Raw genomic sequence first — 26224 nt, forward strand, 5'->3', positions numbered from 1 at the left:
GAGGGTAAGGGGTGGACTGTGGAGAAGATGGCTGCTAGGAATTTCACCCCGCTGCTTTCATACTGTACCATCAATGCCCATGCTGTTGTCTCTGTCCACCACTGATACCTTGTTTCCTTCCTGTATCATCCCTGGAGTAGTTTTGCATATCAGAACATCTCTTGTGCTCTGTTTGTATGGTATTTTCTTTTCTCCTTTTGTATTTCTTTCTTACCCTTCACTCCTCTAATCTCTTTTAACCCCTCAATCCACATCCATTTCCCTCCTCATCTCTTGTCTTGTCTTCTGTCCATCCTTCATTTTCTCCCTCTGATTATGCAGCTACTTTCTATAATGCAGAGCTTTCCAAATATTTTATGTTGGCGACACACTTTTTAGACATGCATCATTTTACAACATAATTCAGTTTTACTTGCAAACTGGAGCTTAAACCAAACCCCTTATGAAGATACATACATACATACATACATACATACATACATACATTGTAATGACAAAATAATAATAAAATACCTCTGAGGATGCCTGCCATAGATGTGGGCGAAACGTCAGGAGAGAATACTTCTGGAACATGGCCACACAGCCCGAAAGACATACAACAACCCTGTGATCCCGGCCATGAAAGCCTTCGACAACACAATAATAATAATACTTTATTTATATTCCGCCCTATCTTCCCCAAGGGGACTCAGGGCGGATCACAGTACACATACACAGCAAACATTCAATGCTGTTTGGAGACAGGACAGAACATAATAAGACAAACAGAAGAAGGTATGTAGTCTTGATGTATGAGGACATGATATATCTCATAAAAATCTTTTATATTTTCTAAAATACATAATGTATTGCTTATTTGACATTGACTCAGGTTTCTCATTATGGTCGCATGACACATCTGCACACAAACTTGTGGCATGTTACAGCACTAGGTAGTTTACTTCAGACATCCTATTCCTGCCCCTACCTCTCATAATCTTTTTTGAACTTCATCTCTCTATCTCTCTCTCTCTTTTTTTTTTTTGCAATTTCTACCTCTACAGCAACCGTCATAGAATACAAAATTTCAGGGTGACTGGGGAGGCAATGAAGGGGGAAAGAAAAATACAACATAGTATACAATAATGTTATCCCTCATATTTTTATGAGGGTGGGAATCCTAAAAAATCCTAAAAGGTTTTGCTTTGTTTTCAGAAGACTGGTATCAGTGAGCCTGCTTTATGGGTGTATGTCCAGTGTTCCCTCACTTATCATTGGGGTTAGGTTCCAGGACCACCCGCAATAAGTGAAAATCCGCAAAGTAGGGACACTATATTTTAATATTTATATATTACTTTAGTAGTTATACACTATTTTAAGTCTTTATCAACCAATCGTGCGTTGATAAATTGCTTCCTTCTCCCATTGCTGCTTGGGCTCCTTTTCTCTCCCTTTGACTTCTCCTTTCTCCCTTCCTTAGGCGGTAAATTGTAATTTTTTATGATTTATAATAGTCTTCTAGAGTTTATTGAAAAACCGCAAAACAGCGAATCCGCAAAAAGTGAACCGCGAAGTAGTGAGGGAACACTGTACTTTCAAGTTGCATGATGATGACCCCAATAATTTCTTAGAGGTTGATTGCGAAGGCCATTTTGCCAAGTCCTTCAGCATGTGGTATTCATTTGTGGTTCCCCATCCAAGTACTTGCCAGAACTGATCCTCCAAACTCAGAAGGGAGCTTTATGGTATTAGCTCTATTCCAGTGATTCTCAACCTGGGTTCCCCGAGTGTTTTTGGCCTTCAATTTCCAGAAATCCTAACACCTGGTGAACTGGCTGAGGGCAAAAACATCTGGGGACACCAGATTGAGAACCACTGCTCTATTTAGTTTTGGTTTTGCCAAAAACATGTAGCAAGCATACATTGGTTCCTATCTCTGCTCCCTGTCTTAAATTGCGGCATACATTTTAGCTGAACTTGAAGTGTTACTGTTTTAAATATGGTGATTTTAAAATGTGTGAAATAACCTGATTCTTTGGACACTCGTTCAACTTTCCTTTAGCCAGTCCTGTCATTTTAAAAAGGTTTCCTGTTTTCAAGTTGAATGGCACTGTGTTGGACTTCCTTGGCAATTTTCCACTTATTTGCTGAATCTGACCATGCTATACTCACTGTTCCCATTTGATCTATGAATGCAATTCAACTTGCCCAGTATAATAGTGTTCTTGCTTTTGACAGTCTCCCTTACCATTCTTTTGTTTGTGGTCATCCTATTTGTTGAGATAAGTAATATCAACAACAATATCCTAGTATCAAATTACTTTTGGGACATAGTAGAGCTACCTAAGTCTGTGGAAAACTGCTACTTATGTGTGTGTGTTCACCACCTCCAATACATCCTTTCTTGTACTTTCTGTAATGATTGTTAAATATTTCCATTCCACCAGGTTTCTGCTATGGTCACAACATTAATGTTATTAGTCAGCACTTTTAACACTTTATCCTCAAATCCAGGAAGCATATTCAATGTTGGTCATGCTGCAAAGCAAAATATGCAAGAGTGATACCAAATACATGGGGATCGTGACTCAAGGGCACTTAAAAACCAGTGAGGCCTCTACCTCTGCCAATGGTAAAATTCTGTTTTAGACTACAATTGGCTGTTTTACCTATTTAGCACCTAACATTTTTCCAAATGTAGCAGTACAGAGGCTCCTTGAGAAATTCAGTGCTCTCTGCCTAAGAAGGGTCTTTGACTTCACAAAACAAAAGGGATATCCTGGATCCATAGAGGAATTGCTTTACAGCTGCAAAGGGAATTACACTTTCTGCCCTTTGTCTCAGCCACCACATGGCCGAAAAGATGGGAGTGGCCTCTGACGGCATGAGATACCCCAACAATAGAAACAATGTCTAAGACAAAATGTAAACCTGTGGCTGTAACCCCATCACTTTTTAAATCTTTAAGATCTCTTAACATCTTTTACCTGAAAGCCAGTAGAGCTTTGAAAGTGTCATGTGTGTTGTGCATGTATTTGGGATGTTATCTTATCCTACTTGTAGATCAAAGGATCCTGTTTTTTCAATAGCTCCGAGGTCTTGAGAGGTTCTTCAGGTATAGAAGAATGCATCATTGTTGGGGAAAAACATCACTTGACAAACTTCTCCCTGCCTTTTAGCTATTAGAAAATTACAGTACTGGCACATACTGTCCTTTTCTTACTAAGTTTTCATGCAAATCACTTGCCTTGGGGGAATGATCATGCAAGCTTCCACATTGTTCAGTAGCAGAATCCTCATGGATAAAACGACTTCCTAATTTGCCCATTTCCCCCAAAGGATAGTGCTCAGGTTCACACTTGCACCAGCCTGGTCTTGAAAACTCCCAACATGAGTTTCCTTGTTTGCTTCGTATCCTGTCCTTGATGTTTAGATTCTTCTAGCACAGAAAGAGCAAGCCAGACAATGGGGCATATGCAGGCACATATTTTGAAGATGTTACTTTTCTATGGACTTGAGAATCTTGTAGGCTTCAGAAAGTGTGTGCTAGTAGGATGTCTGACCTGCCAGTTAAAGGCAGTATGTATGACAGGTTTAGCCCTCATTTAGATCTTCCCACAATCACCTTGTATTTGATATGTTTCTGTCCAAGTTAACCCTTCACAAAACATGTAGTTATAGGAAATCACGTTTTTTTTAAGCAAACAAAAAAATGCCTCAGACAGAAGTGCACAAATTCTGCCTAGATGGAGCACCATCTAGTGTCTGCTTTGAGAAAATAGAACTTCTGAAAAAAGTGTTGCGTCTTTTGACTTTAATAACCAACAAATCTAAAAGCATGGGTATATATGATGTAGCCCTTCAGATCTTATCTGAATGCAGCTGTGCCAATAACATTCTGTGAGATATAGTCTGACTACATATGAACTGCCACATGATTTCCATCCCTAATTTATGGTCTGTGGTATAGAAATCTAATACACTCAGGTATGTGTATAATGCATTTGCCTTTCATGTATCCACAGCTGCTATGAAGTGCTACTTTTAGGGCAAGGGGGACCAAGGTACTGTATTTTAAAGAAAACAATATTCAAATTTGAATCAGTCTTAATTTTGGTTGTTTATTCTATTGAATTGTAACAGTTATGATTCAACAAAAGAAATGTCGGTTGCTATCCTATTAGTGAATTAAAATAATGCAAGTTCAGCTTATGTCACTGCAACTCATTTTTATAGTCATTGCACAGGTTAGGATACTGTTCCACTTACACAACAACCACAATCCCCATCCCCAAACTTGTGTTGTTAAATAGTGAGAGGGGCGAATGGGACATAGCTTAATTCCTGTTCATTACTTCATGTTCTGAAAAAAAAAATTGTCATGTTGGAGGGGCTGCACTACTTCAAATGTTTTGGGAGCTATAATATTGACTTAGTTACTGCATATTCTCGTGATACATAATCTCAACTGTAGTTCTGAACACAGAACCAGCATTTTTGCATCCTCCATATTAAACCCACAAAATGCTAAATGTCACGGGCTTGTTCTAGAAGACCATCATACATTTCCCTAACTACCTGAAAATCCTGACCATTCTAAGGTTTGATAGGAAGATGGGTTTGTGCAACTAAATTCTAGGCACAAGATATCACAGAACAAGTTGGAAAGGATCTTGGAAGTTATTTTCAGACTAATGGTGATTCTTCAGAGCAGAATGCAGCTACAACATTCATGGTAGATTGGTACCTCATATTTCCAGTGTAGCCCACCATGCTTGACTCATGTTCCACTATCAAACAGCAGCAGAAATGCCTCCTAGTGTTCAGTTGATTCCTGGCAATCTCATTTCATTAGTCCTAATTTCAGAGCAATGCAGATGTTTGTGCCATCTTTTACATCTCGTTCCTTCATGTTGAAAAATCCCTGCCTTTATATACCAAGCTTTGTCCAGTATTACATCCCAACCCTCTATTGATGATGGGAATTGTGCCGGTATCATTGATTGTACCTCCCAAAATTCCATGCCATTGGCCATGCTGGTAATGGCTGCTGAGTAATGCCTACAAATATAGTAACCAGAAGACTACACAATTCCCACCCCCTGGCTTCTGCAAATCAACCCCTTTTGAGATACACTATTCAAATAGCACATCTATAGACACAAAACATGAATTGTCGTCAGAGAATTTTGTGGGTTTCTAACTCGGTGCCAGTGCATAAAATAATAGTGTACTTGTATGTTCTCTTAAAGGTCTTCAAAAGTTCCCTAAGAAGCTGATCATAAAGTATCAACTTTGAGTGCTGTCTGTACAGAGTTGTGCAAAGCCACTCTTTCTGTGAGTAGCCTCAGAACAATAAACTACACATAGGTCATTTGATGGGGAAAGGAATTATTTCTCTGCTGTTAAGCATCCCATACTGATACCAAGAAGTTGTGGTAGAATATCAGCATGGTTTGTTGATTATGCATTTTTATTAGGAGCATTCAAGTCAAATCGGGACACTAAATGTATAAAACAACAGAAACTACACACATTTTGACATACTTCCCTGCTACATTTTACACTTATTCCAGCATTTAACAAATGCCTGGAAAGTTTCAGCATAGAAAGATTTGTCAGTACGCCTGAACTTGTGCGCTGTCCTGGAAAAATAGGAAACCCTTAGTGATCAAGCCAGGCCATTCATTCTGCTGACAGATATGCACATCACTCAGAACACAACAGTAATACTCACTGTTGATAGTGGCACTATGGGGTAGAAAATCCATGTGAAAAAATGCCAAGCTTCTTGTGTAATTTCACAACTGGTTATGTGTCAATGATCTAGGATAAGCATTCAACACACTGAATGTTCAAGTAATAACTTTCAATTGGGTACCACCACACCCGGGATCGTCACTGATGGATGTACAGCCATCTTTGACATGTTCACACCATTCAAATGTCATACTGCCGCTAAGCATCTCATCACCATACTGTGCTTATAAATATACATGTTTTATGCCTTCATTTATAAGAAACTTAATCACCACAGGCAGTTTCATGCAACCACTAATACTGTCGTCTACTATCTAAACAGTCTCTGGACTGGCCCTAACAGTCTCTGGACTGACCCTTAATAATAAATAGAAGACTTTATAGACAGCCGTATTTCCCCAAAGGGACTCAGGGCGGTTTCCAACAATATGGCAACCATTCAATGCCAAAATAAAACCATACAAACAGTTCATATCAGGGCAAGGCACATTAGACAATATAAACAACCTAACTGTAACTTTCTAAACAAAATGACAACAAATAAAATAAAGACTAAAAAATAAAATACAAAAACCCTGAGAAAACACACTAACATTGTTATATATATACACACACACCCCTATTGATAATAGGACACACCTAGCCACTTCCTACTGCATGCAATACCAACACACTAGGATCCATTTTAATATCTGTAAAAATAAAAGTCTGACTTGAACTGAGTTTACCCTACTGTTCTACAAACATGTACCATTACACCATGAATTTTTGTCACCATATCTGCACATACTTTTCCATTTGTGTCCTGAAACATGCCTCATAAGCCAACAATTTGCTGTGTTCTGCAACTCCAGAGCATAACAGATTTTAAGATAGAATTTTATACATTTCATTCAAATATAGATTGCCTTGTCACCTGTCTTCCAAACTCATTTGCCAGGACACATTTAAAAGATTATCATACAGTAAAGTCTCACTTATCCAACATAAACGGGCCAGCAGAATGTTGGATAAACAAAAATGTTGGATAATAAGGAGGGATTAAGGAAAAGCCTATTAAACATCAAATTATGCAATGATTTTACAAATTAAGCATCAAAACATCATGTTTTACAACAAATTGACAGAAAAAGCAATTTAGGTGTTCAACAAGAGAGACTGACCAGCTCTGGATTTTTGAGGTATGATTGGGCAGCTATTTCTTCTTTTTCTACTCTGGCAGGTGAGAAGCATGGATAGCCCAGAGAACATCAACTGTCCCCTTTGCCCCAGGTGTTGGCTGCTGGTTTTCCTCAGTACATAAGTCAATTCGTCTTCTCCATCTTCTGAACACTAACAAGTAGTAGCAGCAAGTAGACTGGTAAAATCACTACTGGATGAAGAGTAAAACCTTTGTCTCTACTGCTTTTTTTCTTGCCATTAGTGGACAATTTGGGGAACTGGACCTTTTCACAGTACATTCTCTCTGGCAATTACTTGATCACAATGATCTCTCTGGCAATTACTTGATCACTCAAGACAAAATGTGGTAGAGCAGTGGGATATATAATTGAAGAGAACATGCAAGGCTACTTGTTTGAAGATAAATGGATTTCCAGAAGCCATCTATGAATAACGTACTACTTAAATTTATTGAAACAGAAAAATAAGCACTCAATATGAAATTTATTCAAATTATATTGACTGTTCCACTGTATCCAGAACAGGTAAATTTATTTTGGACATTTACCTTTGTGAATCAGATCTTTTTGAACTTAAGACCCTGTTTCTGAAAAGTTATTACATACCAGAATTATCAATAGGCTACCAGTTTTTAAACACAAACCTGAATCTCTAGAAGAAAAAAGAACTACTCCTTATATAAATAAATGAGGCTTCATCCAAAGGCACTTTATCAGACAGAGTGAGGTGGCTTACCACTTGTACACATGTGTGTATCAACTGAAAGATATCTCGTTATTAGAAGGTAATGTCAATGGAAAAACTTTTGGAAATCTGACAACTTTGTACCAGCTTCTTAACAGAAATGGGAAATCCGATACTAACATTTTCAACACAGACATAAACATAATATTCATGGACTCTACAAGGCCAGAATATTAAACAAATCAAACTAAGAAAAGAACAAAAATGACTATTTCAGAACAATAGCAAATTTAAATAAAAAGCTTATGTAATCCACATTTGGTTCTCATGAAGAATTAGGTTGATTTTTTCTTTGAGATGGAACAACTCTTAAGTTGTTTCATCTCAAAAAATTTTTAACCTTGTCATGTGATTAGACTAGTACAAAGTGCAAATACTCGAGGAACATACAAAACATTTAACTTGAAAGAATCTTCCTAACATTTCAAGACAGTGAAATGGGCCAATGAACAGTTTTAGGGTCAGTGCCGGAACTTATTTACATAGTTGCCAAAAGTATTTTAAAGCTTTGCAAAAACTGTTGGTCAGAATAGTCTACTGCTTCCAAATGATTAACGGCTTGATTCACACGTATGTGAAATCAGCCGTATTTAAATTTACACTTATTTTATCCCATGAATACAAATTCTCTTAAGCCATTTTGAATTTACACAGTATTGCTTTGCAAAAGCTGTAGCAGCTTAAAACTCAGCCTTCAAAAGCAAACATGCAAAAGGCAGTTTTACAATATCAACTTTCTGTGTCTTTAAAAAAATTTTAATTTTAAAACATATTTTCTTTAATGAATATACACATTTTTCATGGCTATTAAAGTGTATTCAGAGCTCACTGTATCACTGACATAAAGGTGCAGAGAAAGGTTACTTATTCAAGTTGAAGAAACCTGAGACTTTGAGGTACTCATGGAAAGAATTTCCATTATCCCTAATCAACAGAGACTATCATGAGGGAAAATGGGATCTATAATCCACATGTACATCCTTCCTGCCTTATACTTCACACACAAAGTGAGATCATAAATAACATCAGCTCACCCAACAAAATATAAAGCCAAGATGGGCAATAAAACAGATGGATAACCCAGGAGAAAGCAGCATTCTTTTGATTTAGAGTTCAGCTGTGCGAGATCTGAAATCTCAGAGGCAGACGTCTAAATGTTCATTAATGTTTGCTTCCAAAACCTCAGACTGGCAGACAGGGCAGCGAACCTTTTTCTTTTGATTACTGACAGAAGGCGTCACAGTTTTTATGGCTGCTGGTTCAGCCTCACTTTTCACCAAAGGCTTTTTCTTTATAAAATAGTTTTCAAAGGCAGTTGTGTCTTCCATTCTTGCCCGTTTGGATGCTCCGCCATTTTGTGGGCTGTCATTTCCATGGGATGCAATGTAGGATTTAGGTGTTGAAGTAGTTGGTTGAAAAATACTTTTTTCTGGTGTCTCCTTTGACAGTGGCTCTGATGTATCATTTGTAAAGCTTGAATTAGATCTTCTTTCAGTAAACAATACATTTTTAATTGGGGATCCATTAACATTCCTGTAAACTTTTTTGTTAGCAACTGAAACTTTAGGAAGCATGAGTCTAGAAGTAAAATTATTTTTGTCTTCAATGGAAGAAAATGAAGGGGGAACATTTGTAAAGGAAAAGTTATCTTCGTTTTTAGGATTTTTTCTAGTCAAATCAGATGGTGAATGATACCGTGACCTCTTGTTGTTGCTGGGACTTGTGGTTTTCTCTGATGATGTCATATCACTTTTCCTTCCAAGGACATAACCTTTTCCACTAAAAGGAATTATGCTTTGTATGTTCTTTCCATCCGTTATTCCTGTAAAAACTCAAGAAAAAATAGTTTTAAAATGTTGTAATCTGCTTTTTGTTTTTTCGTGTCAGGAGCAACTGGAGTTGCTTCTGGAGTGTAATCTGTTAAAAATAGTTAATTATATCTCTTTGTCATCCCATTAATAATTTCATAAACATGTTTTTTTAAATGCAGTAGTTAGCTATGACACACAATACTGAAAACGCCAGATGTGAATTAATTTTCATGCTAGCTAGGTTCACATAATTAGGTTCAACATCACTCATCCCTTCACTGCACGACAGTATTCACAAGCAACTGTTAAAGACAAACAGCATCTGGAACAGATATATTAAAGTGTGATTTCTTGAAACCTGAGCTATACGGCTTGGGTCCAGGTTATTTAAGGACTGTATCTCTGTAAAGCCATCACACATCTACGATCATCAGGGAAGGGTTTTCTCTCTGTCCCACCACCAGCTCAAGCACATTTGGTGGGAACAAGGCCTTTTTGATGGCTGCTCCCAGACTGTGGAACTCCCTCGCAAGAGAGACCAGGATGGCCCCATCCCTGCTGGCCTTCCATAGGCAGGTCAAGACTTTCTGTGTCAGCAGGCATTTGGAAGATGACAAACACATTGCTGGAGAGGCTGTGTGTGGGATTTGGGAGGGGGGGGGGGTGAGTTCTGAAATGTAATTTTAATTATATGAGAATTTTTATTATATCTCAATGGTATTTTAACTTTTATCCATGGCATAAATATTTAATTGTTTTAAACTGTTTTAACTTTTGTATTTGCTATGTTTTTAAAATTGATTGGGTCATGTAATGTTACTGTAAGCCACCTAAAGTCTCCAGGAGCAGAAAAGCAGGGTAAAAAAAAGTTAATAATTAAAAAATATTCAGTTTGAAAACTCCCAGTATATTCAGCAGGAGTTTGGATATTCAAACTATATTGTTTTCTTGTCTTGCCGAGTCTGATATTTTAGTTCAAATGCTCACAGCTCAAAGCTTATCTGGATACTAAGAATTTCTGTTTAGTAAATACAATAAAATAAGCATACTACATTGAGTCTCTCTATTTTGTGATCTCAGAAAGTATGTAATTCACATTTTCCAGAAAAAAAATTCATTGGTAAAGATAGAAACAAGACTTAAATACCTTTGCCATTGGCTGGAACTTCTGCTTGACTGTTCTTCTCTTTGTCTTTCTTTGCGTAGTTCTCTGGCTCTTTGATTTTGGTAAATGTACCGCCACAAGTCTGTTGATGATCAGACCACCAGTAGTCATTTGCAGAGGGTGCTCTGTTTATTGCACGCTTCACATAGCCAAAATATGGCATTCTTTTTTGACAAGGACCGTTGCAGCGCCACCAGTGCTGGCGATAAAAATCCACCTCATCGTGAAAATTATGATAGACCTAAGATTAACCCAAAGGGAGAAAAAGGCATCTGCTGTAGAATTTTGTAAAATTATATTCTAACAAAATATGTCATACTGACCCATTACTCTTAACAGTGTTAATGTGCTGGCATAACAATTGGATCATGCATATACAGTGTTCATGGGGAAATTATGTGCTGTTGTGATCATATCCTGTTGTCAGCTTACGGTGGGAAATGACTTGGACACTATGTGAACAGAATCTTGGATTAGATAAGTCTCAGGCCTGATTCAATATGGTTGTTTTTGCATTCTGGACATCATAGTTATACATGAAGACAGAGCTCTATCAAATGAATTGTTCCTTTATTATATATCCTTTATGTATTGAGTTTGGTCATAAATTAAAAGCTGCAATCTAATAGTAAGCTTCATACAGTTAAATGACAATGGTGCAGATATAAACACTGCAGGACTAATGAGCCCTTGTGGTTTATTTCATCACAAATCTCAGTGGTAAACAAAAATAGGCCAGAGATCTTTTAAAACTAATAACACTGACTCACTCTGGTTATGTGTCCATTTTTAAAGTTGTATATATGCATGCATCTTCCTCACATAATTTTGCTCAGATATGCTCATTACTAGCCTGGAATTTTCCATCATGTCATGTAGTCTAGTCCAGGGGTCCTCAAATTTTTTAAGCAGAGGGCTGGTTCATGGTCCCTCGGACTGTTTGGGGGCTGGGCTATCGTTTGGAAAAAAAAATGAACAAATTCCTATGCACAAATTCCTATATCACAAATGAACAAATTCCTATATCTTATTTGTAGTACAAAAAAAATGAAAGAACAATACAATATTTAAAATGAAGAACAATTTTAACCAAAATTATCAGTATTTCAATGGGAAGTGTATGTCTGTTTTTGGCTGATGACATAGTCAAGTTAATTAGGATTATTGTTGATCTGTGCCTTTAAGTTGTTTCAGGTATATTATGTTGGAGCGCCGCATCCGGCCTGTGGACCTTAGCCTGGGGACCCCTGGTCTAGTCTGTTGTACTTCAAGCATTGAGAAGTTTACAAATTACAGTGCCTCACAGATAATGTTTACCGTAATATTAGTGCCAGTTAAGCGATTTATCCGATCCATGTGTTTGCAGAACTCAGGGCCATGAGAATCATGATCTTTGTTATTATAAGTGACAAACAACAGAGCATGAATCATTTCATGCAAAAGAGTCTGAAATTTAAAAAAAATCACTGGATTAGTTGAAGTGTTTATTTCTTAATAAGAAGCAGTTATCTACAATTGACTTAAAACAGAGATTGGCAGAAACAGTTTAAAATAAGCACTGTTCATTGTAATCGATCTGGCCTTTAAACTAAAATCAAAATGCCAAAGCTGGCAAACAAGGAAAGGAACAAAGAAGGATGCAGGAGCTCAAAATTCACAGCCAGCTTTATAGGATGTCAAATTTATTAGTCTGACCTGACATTTTATTTGACCTGACACCCAAGTCCATAAATGAGGTGGGCAAGAGTAAATACATGTCTGACTGTGACAACTACGTGAGCTAGTACAGTTGGGTGAGAGATACTTCCTCTCTTCAGACTTTTTCTGGGCACTGGGGTTGTGTTACTTTTAAAGGGCTCTTAATTTTTGCCAGAAGAGAAATGTGATTCTATGTTTTTCTTGAAACGAAAATGTGAGGTGAAGTGAGTGTTAATATTTTTGTTGTTTTTGTATACAGCAAATTACCTCAAAACAAAACAAAATTATTTTCCATTTTAAGCATTTAATTTTGTGATGCCTCTCCTTCTGTACAAATTTCAAAGGTTGAAGATCTGAGAAGCATATTTCTTTAAAATCAAAGTTAAAGTATATTCAATATGCTACATGCATCACACCCACCTTACTTTTTGACAGCTGCTCAAATCATTGGATCCTATTATTTTAGAGCAGTGGTTCTTAACTTTTAGTCTGACAGGTGCTTTGGACTTCAGTTCCCATAATTCCAAACGGCTGGTAAGATGGCTATGATTTCTGGAAGTTGAAATCCAAAATACCTGGAGGACCAAAGGTTAGGAACTACTGTTTTAGAGGATTAAAAATCACTTACAAAAGATAGAGTACTCCCTTAAGCACAGCTGTGTCTCTAAACATCTAAGAACATCAACAGCATTAAAAGCAGAAGACAAATGCAGTCACATTATTTAGCAGAGGGAAAGGAAATTTCACAGAATCATAGTTGGAAAAAACCACGTGGGCCATCTAGTCCAATCCCTTGCCATGCAGGAAATGCACAACCAAAGCTCCCCCGACAGATGCCCATCCAGCCTGTTTAAAAGCTTCCAAAGGAGGAGCTTCCACCACACTCTGAGGCAGAGTTTCATTGTTAAACACCTCTTACGGTCAGGAAGTTCTTCCTAATGTTCAGGTGGAATCTCCTTTCCTGTAATTTGAACTGATTTCTCTGAAACCTAGTCTCCAAGGCAGCAGAAAAAAAGTCTGCTCCTTCTGTCTTATGACATCCTTTCTAGTATTTAAACATGACTATCATGTCTCCTCTTCTCAACCTTCTCTTCTGCAGGATAAACAGCCCCAGCACTTTAAGCTGCTTCTTTGATCATTTTAGTTGTCCTCCTCTGGACACATTCCAGCTTGTAAATATCTCTTGTGAAGTCTGACCAAAGCAGAATAGAGAGGGCACCATTACTTCCCTTGATCTAGACCAGTGGTTCTTAAAGTGTGCTCTGCGCTTCCCTCAACTCCAAAGGGTGGTGGTCAGTGGGCTTGGTGAGTCTCATCAGCCAGTCAGTTACATGGTAATTTTTGCCCCAGAGAGACAGCATACTTAGAATCATAGAGTTGGAAGAGATCTTGTGGGCCAAACAGTTCAACTCCCTGTCAAGAAGCAGGAAAATCACATTCAAAGCACCCCCGACAGATGGCCATCCAGGCTCTGTTTACTTCTCGAGACATCCTATCATGTTTGCAAATCACCGGTTTTGTTCCCCTCCGGAGGGAGTCCCCTACCACCAGCACACGTCTGTGATGCACGTCTACTGTGATGACTAACAGGGTCACCTTCCTGTAAGGTGCTCCTCAGGTCTCCTGAGACCAAGAGCCATATAACCCAAACTATCAAAGCAGATAATTCATATTATCTGTTTTGAACTGGATTATCTGAGTCCACACTGCCATATAATCCAGTTCAATGTGGATTTTATACAGCTGTGTAGAAGGCTCCATACCCTGTTGTCCTCGTTCTTGTTATCACTTTTGACTGAAATCTGTAACTCTAAACTGGCCTCCTCCTCAAGCATCCCCCCCCCCTCTGCATCATCAAGAACAATCTAGTCAGTTATGTCCAAGACCCCTTCAGAGATAAATGATCTGTCTTTCCTATCCTGGGGCTTAATAAACTCATATCAAATAGGACATCAAACATAATGTTCATATAAGGAGCTAGATAACTACTATTAAGATTCAAGGGCCTTCTGGACACATGAATGTACAGGCATGCTAGCTACAATAAATATACTACAATTTGTTCCATGTCTCTCTAAAAAGACTACCATCAACAGTACCTCTACAAGGTCCTTCCTTGGTCGCAACTTTAGAAGGGGCTCACTAAGTCGAATGGAGCACATTCCACCACGGCCTTCATAGCAGCAAACTCCTGCACATCTAGAAGAGTATAAAGCAAAAACAACAAACATTTACTTTCTACTGCATGTATGTATAACACATTAGGTTTATTGCCTTACTTGAAATAGAAGGCTGGACGATAGTTCTTGGGAGTAAATAATCAGGATCCTTCTTTTTTACAGTAAATTTATGTTAGAAAACCTAAGACTGTGATTAGTACCCATTTTTTCAACAAGTTTATTGATCAACAAGTGAACTGTCACATCTTCCTGACTTCTAATTTGATATCACATACCGCAAGCTATTTTTAAATTGGATACAAAGTCTAACCTAAGAGACTGGTACCCAATGTTTTATTTACTAATTGTAAGTGTATTTATTAAGAAACAGGTTCATTATTATTCAATAACTTAAGCTAGTCATAAATAAAATATCACTCAAGTGTAAATTTAGATTTTTTTTCTTAGTCTTTTCTCTTCCCCATCTTTTTTCCTTTGGGGGTGGTTGTAATCAATTTCACTTTCCCCAGGAGCCTTACACAATTATAGTGCTGTCATTCCACTTTAACAATCACACCTACACCGTGGGGAATACTTAGGTTTAGAATTTGGGGAGCTGTTAGAACTTCCTGATAATAAGAACTGTTTGGCAGTGGCATATGCTTCCTCAGAGGGTGGTGTGATGACTCATGGGCCATGTAGTCCCGTTCCTAGTACTATTGTGGCAGATGAAGAGGAAAACTTGGGTTTTCCACCGTTTCAGCCAGAATTGGAGCCCTTGCACCTGCAAGATGTTTGGCCACAAGAAGTCAGCCAAACAAGCCTTGAGCAGAAATCTCCCCCATTTTCTCGCCGGGATTATTATAATCAAGATAGAAGCGCTCGGGAGGCGACTCGCAGGAGCGCCAGGATAGCTGCCAGACAATTAGCTGATTAAGTCTGTTTCCCTTGGGAAACTTTAAGGAGTCATGCATCTGGACACAGTATGGGTTTCGTTTCTTGTTCCCAGGGAAAGTGTTCCTTGGCGGGAAAACAAGATCCTATATAGGTGTTTGTCCGCAAAGAAATCCTTGCGGAGTCAATTCGTCAGCTGGAGGAGTGAGATCGTGTGTAGACTTCGTACTCCAGTTCCCTGTTTCCCGGATCAAATTTCCAGCCTTGCCTTGTCCCGCGTTTACCACGGACCTTGTATTTGCTCTTGTTGCCTTGTTTCGAGTCTTGTTCTAGCCAAGTATCAAGTTTGCTTCCAGCCTATTTGCCAAGTTTCTATGGACTTAAGGACCTTGTCTTCTCCCCACACTTTGCTTGGCAAAGTGTGTGTTTCGGTTATTGGATTATAACTTTGGACTTTAATATCACATATTGGACATTATTTTCCTGGACTATATTTGACCTTTCCTGAAAGGCCTACTTCTGAATTATATTCTACACTTGTTTTTATTGACTTTATATATTTTCTTAATAAAGACATTAGATAGATTCTGGTCTCTGCGCATGGTTATTGGTGCTCTGCAGCCTGGGTCCTGACAGGTGGTGGCATCTCCTTTTCTGGATGTTTTTAAGCAGAGGCTGAATGGCCATCTGTCAAGGGTGCTTTCATGGTGGCTGAAGTAAGATTGCCTTCCAAGTCAAGGATCTTGGAGGTGGGTCCGTAAGTGTCTGTAGAGATCTATTCTTGATCCGCACGTTCTTCCACAGTGAGGACATTAGTTTCCAGGTAGAAGGCGGTCCTAACAAGGGTTGGCTTGATTGACACGTTTCTTCCTTTCACACTTCATTCGAGCCTCTTTATGGCTCATACTAGCCTTCCTTATCCATACTTCCTGGTACTTTTAACCCAGGACTGGAATGGTTTCTTCCACTTTGCCCTTTCAAAACTGTGCCATGTAAAGTGGAATAAAGGGGCTGTAATTATGTACTACTGCTGAGTATCCCTTATCCAGAATCCCAAAATATCCTTAAAATGTCCTTACTGAGATAGTGACACACCTGCTTTCGCATAATTCAATGTACATACATTTTGTGTCATGCACAAAATTATTAAAAATATATCATGTACATATTTAGCTTCAGGCTAGGTGTACAGGATGCCTATTAAACATCAATGAATTTAGTGTCCTATCTCCCAGATCTCTCCTTATGTTCAGGGTGGTCCAAAAGTCACAAAGGCATCTGATATTTTAATACCTTTTTGAGAAAGGAACTGAAAAGATTTTTCACACAATGCAATGCAAATTCATCAATATTAGAACTTTCCAAATATTTTATGTTGACAAAACTCTTTTTAGACACAACTCATTTCATAACAACTTTTTTTCTAACAAATGAGAGGTTAAATCAGGCATGGGCAACGTCTGGCCCTCAACTTCAACTACCACAATTCCTAACAGCCTCGGGCCCCTTCCTTAATGGCTGAAGGGGGAAAGGAAGGGGCCTGAAGCCAGTAATTGTGAGAGTTGAAGTCCAAAATACCTAGAGGGCCAAACTTTGCCCATGCCTGGGTTAAACCAACCCCTTAAAAGAGGTATGGACAGAGACATAAATTCTAATAACAAAACGTACGGAGACACCACATATACCATGAAAACCTTTCATTTATATTTTTAGAAATATATGGTGTATTGATTATTTCACACAGATTCAAGTTTCTTGTTACATTCGCACGACCCACCTACACACATTAATGTATCGTGAGACAATGTTTGGAAAGCTCTAATGTAGTGGTTCTCAATTTGTGGGTCCCCAGATGTTTTTTGCCTTTAACTCCCAGAAATCCTAACAGCTGGCTGAGATTTCTGGAGTTGTAGGCCAAAACACCTGGGGACCCACAGGTTGAGAATCACTGCTTTACTGTATCTTACGCTACGGCATTGCAGATGAAAAACAAAGACACAAAGGAGTTATTTGATACTGAAATCCCTTCATGGCTTTTGGACCTGGATATCAGGCATGGGCAAACCTTGGTATGGGCAAACCTTGGCATGGGCAAACTTCTCCAGCTCCAACGCTATGCCTACTTGCTCCCTTCTCCAGCTCTAAGAAGGAGACCTACTTGCTCCCCTCTCCAGCTCCAAAAATAGGCCTACTTGCTCTTCTCTCAGCTCTGAGAAGGCCGACTTGCTTCCAGCTCTAAGGCCTACTTGATCCCATCTCCAGCTCTGAGAAGGCCGACTTGCTTCCAGCTCTAAGGCCTACTTGATCCCATCTCCAGCTCTGAGAAAGCCTACTTGCTCCCCTCTCCAGCTCTGAGAAGGCCTACTTGCTCCCCTCTCCAGCTCTAAGAAGGCCTACTTGCTCCCCTTTCCAGCTGAGAAAGCCTACTTGCTCCCCTCTCCAGGTCTGAGAAGGCCTACTTGCTCTCCTCTCCAGGTCTAAGAAGGCCTACATGCTCCCCTCTCCAGGTCTGAGAAGAATTCCTACTTGTTCCCTTCTCCAGCTCTGATTTGTGGTCCAAAACACCTGGAGGGTCAAAGTTTGCGCATGCCTGCTGTATATGCAAGTGTTCCGAACACCGGAAACACATCCAAGCAGGGCGCACTGTGGGCCCCGGCCGTTTGTTTCGGAGGAGGCCTGCTGAGCCTTCTTGGCTTGGGGAGCCCCAAGCGAGGCCCCGCCCGCCCGCCGGCCCGCTCCTCACGTACAGCGTCATGCGGGGGCTCCACTTCACCTCCACGGCCTCCAGGGCCCCCCAGAAGAGGCTCTGGTTGAATTGCACGAAGAGGCCTCGCACGTCCGGACTGGGATCCAGCAGCTCCCAGCTCTCATCCACCAGCGACAGCGGCCGCGCCGGTGAGGAGGCCGCCTTGAGGGAGGCCGCACGCTCGCCCTCCTCCGAGTTCCACTCCTCTTGGAGCCGCAGCGCCAGCAGGAAGTCGCCGTCCATTGAAGCGCAGCCTCTCGTTGAGCCCACGGTGTTCAAATCCCGGCGCATGCGCTGTGGGATTGTTGTCTTCCTGCCTCTAAAAGGGAGTCTCGCCGTCCACTGAAGCGCAGCCTCTCGTTGATCCCACGGCGTTCAAATCCCGGCGCATGCGCTGTGGGTTTGTTCTCTTCCTGCCTCTGACAGAGTCGCGCGCCTCGCGTAACTGCGACGAGCCGCGCTTTGACGTTTCACGCACCGGCGCACGTAAGCGGTCTTCCGGTCAGGGGCGGGCCCTGCTTCCGGCGCAGTGACTGACGACTTTCTTCGCGTCGTCCTCCTTTCCTTCCTTGGCGAAGGTTCGTCTCGGCCCGGCCATGGCGCTGTCTCTGGGCGAGGTGGCTCCGGGCGGCGGCGGAGGAGCGGGTGGGAGCCGCTTGAGGCGGCAGCTGGAGTCCGGGAGCTACGCGGCCGAGGAGTACGTGAAGCAGCTCTCGCAGCAGTCGGACGGCGACCGGGACTTGCAGGAGCACCGCCAGCGCATCCAGGCCCTGAGCGAGGAGACGGCGCAGAGCCTCAAGCGCAACGTCTACCAGAACTACCGGCAGTTCATCGAGACGGCGCGCGAGATCAGCTACCTGGAGAGCGAGATGTACCAGCTCAGCCACATCCTGACCGAGCAGAAGGGCATCCTGGAGGCCGTCACCCAGGCGCTGTTGTTCTTGCAGGCCGACCGCGACGACCCCAGGGCGGCGGGGGCCGCCTCCTCCTCCTCGGACCCGCACGCCAACCCCTTCCTGCCCCTCTCGGCCAAGGAAGCCGCCGCGGCCAGCGAGGAGGGCCGCCAGCGCAGCCTGACCACCCTCCTGGAGAAGGTGGAGGGCTGCCGAGACCTGCTCCCCGAGAGCCCCGGCAAGTACCTGGTCTACAACGGGGACCTGGTGGAGTATGACGCCGACCACATGGTCCAGGTCCAGAAGGTACACGCCTTCCTGATGAACGACTGCCTGCTGGTGGCGGCCTGGCTGCCCAACCGCCGGGGCACCTACCGCTACGACGCCCTCTACCCACTGGACGGGTTGGCCGTTGTGAATGTCAAGGACAACCCACCCATGAAAGACATGTTCAAGCTGCTCATGTTCCCTGAGAGCCGCATCTTCCAGGCTGAGAATGCCAAGATCAAGAAGGAGTGGCTGGAGGTCCTGGAGGAGACCAAGCGGAGCCGCGTGCTGAGCGAGAAGCGAAGGCTGGAGCAGGAGGTGCCGGCGGCCCGCACGCCTCTCCCAGCCCCTCCAGAGGCCACCAACCCCTTTGAGGAGGATGAGGAGGAAGCCGGAGAGGGGGGGACCCCAGAGGAAGAAGTGGTGGATCTCTCCCTGGAGTGGATTCAGGAGTTGCCTGAAGATCTGGATGTCTGCATTGCCCAGCGAGACTTCGAAGGGGCAGTTGACTTGCTGGATAAGCTGAATGAGTATCTAGGGGATAAGCCCGTGACCCAGCCGGTCAGGGAGCTACGCGCCAAAGTTGATGAGAGAATCAGGCAGCTCACTGACGTGCTTGTGTTTGAGCTCTCACCAGATAGGTCACTGCGAGGTGGGCCCAGAGCGACCCGTCGTGCTGTTTCTCAGCTCATTCGGTTGGGTCAGTCAACCAAGGCGTGCGAACTTTTCCTGCGGAACAGGGAAGCGGCCGTTCACACAGCCATCCGACAGTTGCGCATTGAAGGTGCCACTCTACTGTACATTCACAAGCTTTGCCATGTCTTCTTCACCAGCCTGCTAGAAACTGCAAAGGAGTTTGAGACGGACTTTGCTGGAAACAGTGGGTGCTATTCGGCTTTTGTTGTCTGGGCTCGATCAGCAATGAGGATGTTCGTGGATGCGTTTAGCAAGCAGGTGTTTGACAGTAAAGAGAGCTTATCTACTGCTGCTGAATGTGTAAAGGTAAGGGCCTAAAGTGACAAGATGGGGGGAAATTGTGTTACCCTTAATTACATGTCCTCTAGATCACAGCTTCATAAAACTGTGGGCTCCGACCTCAAGTGGGGTCCCTTCGCTCAATGTTGGGGTCCAGAAACATTTGTCTACAGTAAAAGTTTTCTGAATGTCGGCTAGTGGGTGTTTTGACATTTGCACAAATCTGTTGTGCAGTGTTTACAGTGAATTCTGCAGAAGATGCTTCAGGTATCGTTCATAAAAAGGAAAATCAGTCTGTTTAGCAATCTTCACAAGTGCTGATTTGTTATCACTAAATATCCTATTGCTACTTATTTTATATACTTGTGTACCCAGGATCACACAAAAAATTCTTAGGCCAAAAGGAGTCCTGAGTGCAAAAGTTTAAGAATCCCTACTGTGTATGGACACTGCCCTTAGTTCTTTAGTTTTCCAAATAGTATCCTTGAATGTAGAAGCGAAGTATTGAGTCATCTAGCCCAACTTCCTGTTCTGAGGCAGGATATTCTTTGTGTATGCAGTTATTTATGATGGCTGTGGCTTCATGTGCTTCACTTATCCCATGACTCAAGCGCTACTCCAATCATTTCCCCTGTTTTGCTTTCTTGTGCTCTCAAAAGATCTATTGCTATATTTCATAGCAGGGTAATACCTGTTTTTCTTGCCTCCCTAGCACTAAAGAACCCCGCCCTCTTATCATTTTTGCAGCTAATGTGCAAACTCACTCTGTAACTTGGCTTTATCCCAAATGCTTTGTTCCCATACTTTCAAGACAAGGTTTTCCTCCTTGTCTTGACTGCCAAAGAAAGACAGCATGTACTGAAAAATGTAGCAGAGAATATAGGTTGTAATAGTCAGGACAATCTACAGTGATGGTGAGAGATTTTGAGCACTTAATTTTAATCACATTTGGAAAATATTGGAGGGGGGAATTATATCCCAACTCCACCCCCTTTCCTTCAATTCTTAGCACCATGGAGTGAGTTACAGATTGCCTTTTTCTGATGGCTAGAATGGTGGCAGAAGTGGAAATAAATGCAGTGTCATGTACTGCTTTCTGCTTTCCTGGCAGGTTTCTATTTAAAAAACTAATGTTAAAGATTTATGGACCTGACATGACTCAAATTAATGAGGACTGTGTTTTTTTGAAATTGAAGCCGAAAGCATGTTGAAATTGACATGAGACCTATCACTTTAGGTAAATTTAGTCACAATTATTTTGTTTCATTCTTTTCAAGGGAATTACACACAATTCAAGTTTGTTGAAGACCAGCATAGTTCTCTAAGGCTGGGATGGTGGTTATTCTCTCCTTGAATCTTTATGTTGAGAGAAAGTGGAATAAAAATGAATGTATAAAATTAATAGAATTCAGGTTAAACCGAGATAGAAGCTACATATTGTGGCTTCCTTCTAATGAAAGGAAGTTCTCCACTTGGGTATTTTCCTAGGAGTAATTGCTACATATTCTAAGAACATGTCATGAAATCCAAGACCCATATAAATTATTCTTAAAGGATAACTATCAAATGGAAGTAGTAATGGTCCTTTTCTTTCTCTATAGTAATGGAAGTAGTAATGGTCCTTTCCTTTCTCTATAGAATGACCCTCAACTTATCCACTGGTCATATCACATCCACTGGTCATATCAAAATCCATAATCTTGACTCCGAAGTGTGTCCTTTACTTAAACATGAATATACAGTACAGTAGAGTCTCACTTATCCAACATAAATGGGCCAGCAAAATGTTGGATAAGCGAAAATGTTGGATAATGAGGGATTAAGAAAGCCTATTAAACATCAAATTACATTATGATTTTACAAATTAAACACCATAATATGTTTTACAACAGAAAAAGCAGTTCAATACATGATAATGTTATATAATAATTACTGTATTTACACATTTAGCACCAAAACTTAATGTATTGAAAATCTGACTACAAAAACATTGACTACTAAATGGCAAACTGCGTTGGATAATACAGAACGTTGGATAAATGAAGGTTGGAAAAGTGAGACTCTACTGTATATAGTAGTTTCTTTTTAAAGTGTACTTTGATATAATATGTATTTTCCTGCTACTTGTAATGGGATAATCATATGCTTTTAGGGTGTTGAGGGATCTATTGTGCAAATATAATGTGAAGGTATGGAAAAACTAGCATTGTGACTTGTTTTTGTAGGTGGCAAAGGAACACTGCAAGCAACTCAGTGAGATTGGTCTGGACCTGACTTTCATCATTCACACCCTGTTAGTGAAAGATATCAAAGGTGCTTTGCAAAGCTACAAAGATATCATCATTGAGGCCACAAAGCATCGCAACTCTGAAGAGATGTGGAGGAAAATGAACCTAATGACACCAGAAGCTTTAGGGAAGCTTCGAGAAGAAATGAGGAGCTGTGGAGTCACCAATTTTGACCAGTACACTGGCGATGATTGCTGGGTGAACCTAAGCTACACAGTTGTGGCTTTCACCAAACAGACCATGGCTTTCTTGGAGGAGGCTCTCAAACTCTACTTCCCAGAGTTGCACATGGTTCTGCTGGAAAGTTTGCTGGAGATCATCTTTGTGGCGGTCCAGCATGTTGATTATAGTTTACGCTGTGAACAAGACCCTGAAAAGAAGACATTTATTAGACAGAATGCATCTTTCCTTTATGAAACCGTTCTTCCTGTAGTGGAAAAGCGGTTTGAAGAAGGAGTTGGAAAGCCAGCTAAGCAGCTGCATGATCTGAGGAATGCTTCAAGACTAATGCGTGTCAATCCTGAAAGTACTACTTCTGTGGTGTGAACTGCAGTGCCTCGGTCCTTTTCATATTAAACTTTGTATATATATGTATACACAACTTTTATTCAACCCCCCTCCCGATAGTAGCCAAATTTGATAATGTTCTCTTTAACAGATAATGTATTGAAAAGAACTGGGAAAGAAAAGAAAAGGGAAACTTAAAGTTAACAGTATAGTTGGAAAACCACATTCCCTCCAAAACTCTGGTTGTGCTACTTTAGGCCACATGATATGGTTTGGTCTGGAACCAAGTTAATCAAACGTAGTTATGCTAATTAGAATATGACCAAGAATAACTGCTAATGAATATTCATTGGCTGTGTAGAAGTATAAATGATAGGATACACCTAGTAATTTTATTATATGGTGCTTCAGAGGAAGCCTATTTGGGAAAGAAAATGCATGCTTGCATTATCTCTCTCAGAGCACTTGAGGGGAAAATGGGGAAAACTTTAGCACATACTGTATTTCAAGAAGGGTGATCTTAAAATTCCTGTGAAAAGCAAAATTGAATTTTGCTTTTCACAGTGTACACCACAAGTCTAGGCAAAAGTAAATATTACTGTAATTGTAAAGGGCTAAAGCCAAATATATATGTGATTGGTAGCAGATGATAATTGAATACGAATGTTATGACAGACAGTTATCCAATGCTTGGATTTTCGTGTAGTTTTGCCAGGGTCTTTGCCATACTATAACCAAATCTGTTCGTTCATTCTTTAAAAATTCTACATTCTTAATTAGTTGTTTTAGATACTCCAGAGAAAATAGTGCAGTTCCCTGGTACATATGCCTGTGTATATGGTACAAAATTTTCTTATGCCATACATGACACCAGTGTTGATAACTGTAAACCATGAGCGGGTTGATTAACTGTTCATATAGCATATAGGAATGATGGGATGAAAACATCAATGAGATAGTGTTTAATTTTACATGTTTCCAATTCAGCCTAACACAGGGACACAGAAAGATTTCATGATAAAGAAAATTATTCATTTGCAATTAATTCCAGGGTGGAACAGGTGACTAACCATGTAAATGGAGCAATAAATGTTTTGCTTATTGCAAGTGGAAATAGGTATGAACCCGTATATAAAATGAGGAAGTAAAAGCATATAAGGATGCTTTCACCATAGCAGTCTTGCCTATAGGTCTGCACACAGTGGTGTTCTGTATAAAGTGGGTAAGTGGTGGGTTTTTTTTTCTTTTCTGTGTGATTCTGTCCAAGTCTAATGGTACAGCATCTCTTAGTACAATGCTGTTCAGATGTTTTTGGTATATTGCTCTCATCACCTCTGTGTCAGTTGGAAGATAACAAGAATTGGAACATAATTTACTTGGAGGGCAGAAAGTTGGGAAAGCTTATCTCTTTATGGTGACCTGCCTGTTCTGTATTCAACCAGACTTAATGGCACAATGAGATAGATACTCCAATTGGCCAGTTGTGAATAAAATGTGAAATGTGGTGTCTGGGTAACATGGTGAAACTTTTAAGGCCGTATTTCACTATTGTGACCTTTAGATCGACATAGTGGCGATATTGTGCCTTTGGTAGGAGGAATGCATCCCAGTCAAAACTATTTGAAAGAAAACTTATTTCCTTGGAGAGAAGAGATGACCATAAAGGATTGAATCGATCAATTGCTTGGTTTAATGCATAATATGAGGTAGGTTTCTCGTCTTGTTGATAGCAGCTGGGTGATAAAAATACTTATCCAAGTATGGTTCAAGTGTACCTACATTTCTTCAGCTTTTTTGTTCTCTAAAAGGATGATGGTATAGAAAATGTAGACAAAACTCACTGTGGAATGCCTCAGTGGCACATGGGCGTTTACACCAAAGAAGATGAGATAAAAATGTATCAGGAAAAAGTGATATTTCGGTCTCTCCAAATTGTGTTTTTTGAATAGAGTACACTTTATATTGTAATATTAGAAGATCCAAGAAACTTCCCCTTCAGTATACATGTTGTAATTTTGGGGATCTAAGAAATTGCCATTTCATTAACAGACAAGACTGTCATCTGATGATCAGTAAATATCTAAAGATGACCCTGATTATCTTTGTTTTGTCGAGCAGTTATGAATAATCTTGATATTTAATAATTTATTGTTATGTTTATGCCACACCCCAGAGTATATGGAGATCAAATTCTTTATGAAAGAGAACAGTGATATATACTTAAACTTGCCCGTCGGCCTGCAATTGTATGTTAACACAAATAATTGGATTGAAATAAATATGCCCTGAGAGTCTTTTGAAATAGTTTTCTTGTGCCTATATGAAAAACATCTTGTGTAAAAAAAAGTATAAGCCTCAAAAGTTTTTAAAAAGGAAAACTAGTCATTTTTTTAAAAATTCCCCATCCTTTCCCCTAAAATTGGGACTGAAGGTGATATCAATTAAAATGTTGCCAAAAGAGCCTTGCAGCATTGGTTTCGGCAAGTTGGTAAGTTCCACTGCTACACACAACAAAATATACACCCATCTTTATTGGAATTGATGGCGGGGAGTTTTCAAAGCAGTGCATTGTATGGGGTAATTGGTTCTGTCCTTTCTGTAATTGCTCAAAGTGCAGAAATATGTGTGTGCATTCAATTGTTCTGTATGAACTTTCACAGTAGTTCAATGCAATATTTGATAAGGCACAGAATAATCTCAGACTGCTTTAATTTCAAGTTAACTTCCCTGTAATAATGGTGAAGAACTAGCAGAATCCTCTTCTGGTGGCTCTTTAGATGCCTTATTTTGTATTTGCTTGCTGAAGCTGATAGGAAGGAGAGACCACAATGTAGATGATACTGTTTGTCAGTAAAGTAAAACAATGTTGGCGTTCTGAAGGTTTAGAATGACTCTTTTCCGCGTAGAGATTGTGCATGGAGGAATATATGGAGAAGGGCAACAAGGATAAGAGGTATGGAGAACTAAACATGAGAAGTTGAAGGAGCTGGGCATGTTCAGCTTGGTATAGAGAGGATTGAGAGATGACATGATTAATATGGTATTTCAAGGGCTGTTCTCTGTTGCCTTAGTGGGAAGACTATGCTTAATGGTTCTAAATTACAGGAGAGTATATTTTAATCAAACATTAGAAGGAATGTCTTGGCAATAAGAGCA

General features: G+C 40.5%; 2 protein-coding genes across 3 annotated transcripts; one reads left to right on the plus strand and one right to left on the minus strand.

Moving 5' to 3' along the window:
* Nucleotides 1-7385: 7385 nt before the first annotated feature.
* On the minus strand, nt 7386-18587 carry sprtn (SprT-like N-terminal domain). Of its 2 annotated transcripts, none has more exons than XM_008124327.3 (5): nt 18140-18587; nt 14439-14538; nt 11959-12087; nt 10624-10882; nt 7386-9487 (listed from the first exon to the last, which is right to left on the minus strand). In XM_008124327.3, exons 1-5 carry the CDS (start codon nt 18427-18429, stop codon nt 8802-8804), a joined length of 1464 nt encoding a protein of 487 aa, XP_008122534.1. In that variant the 5' UTR covers nt 18430-18587; the 3' UTR covers nt 7386-8801. The 2 variants fall into 2 exon arrangements, with proteins under 2 accessions (XP_008122534.1, XP_008122530.1); XM_008124323.3 differs by having other exon boundaries at nt 7386-9496.
* exoc8 (exocyst complex component 8) lies at nt 18585-25370 on the plus strand. Its single transcript, XM_003215814.4, has 2 exons — nt 18585-20300; nt 22499-25370. Exons 1-2 carry the CDS (start codon nt 18735-18737, stop codon nt 23105-23107), a joined length of 2175 nt encoding a protein of 724 aa, XP_003215862.1. The 5' UTR covers nt 18585-18734; the 3' UTR covers nt 23108-25370.
* Nucleotides 25371-26224: the final 854 nt, after the last annotated feature.

The sequence above is a fragment of the Anolis carolinensis genome, chromosome 1 (assembly GCF_035594765.1).
Source record: "Anolis carolinensis isolate JA03-04 chromosome 1, rAnoCar3.1.pri, whole genome shotgun sequence".
Lineage (NCBI taxonomy): Eukaryota > Metazoa > Chordata > Lepidosauria > Squamata > Dactyloidae > Anolis > Anolis carolinensis.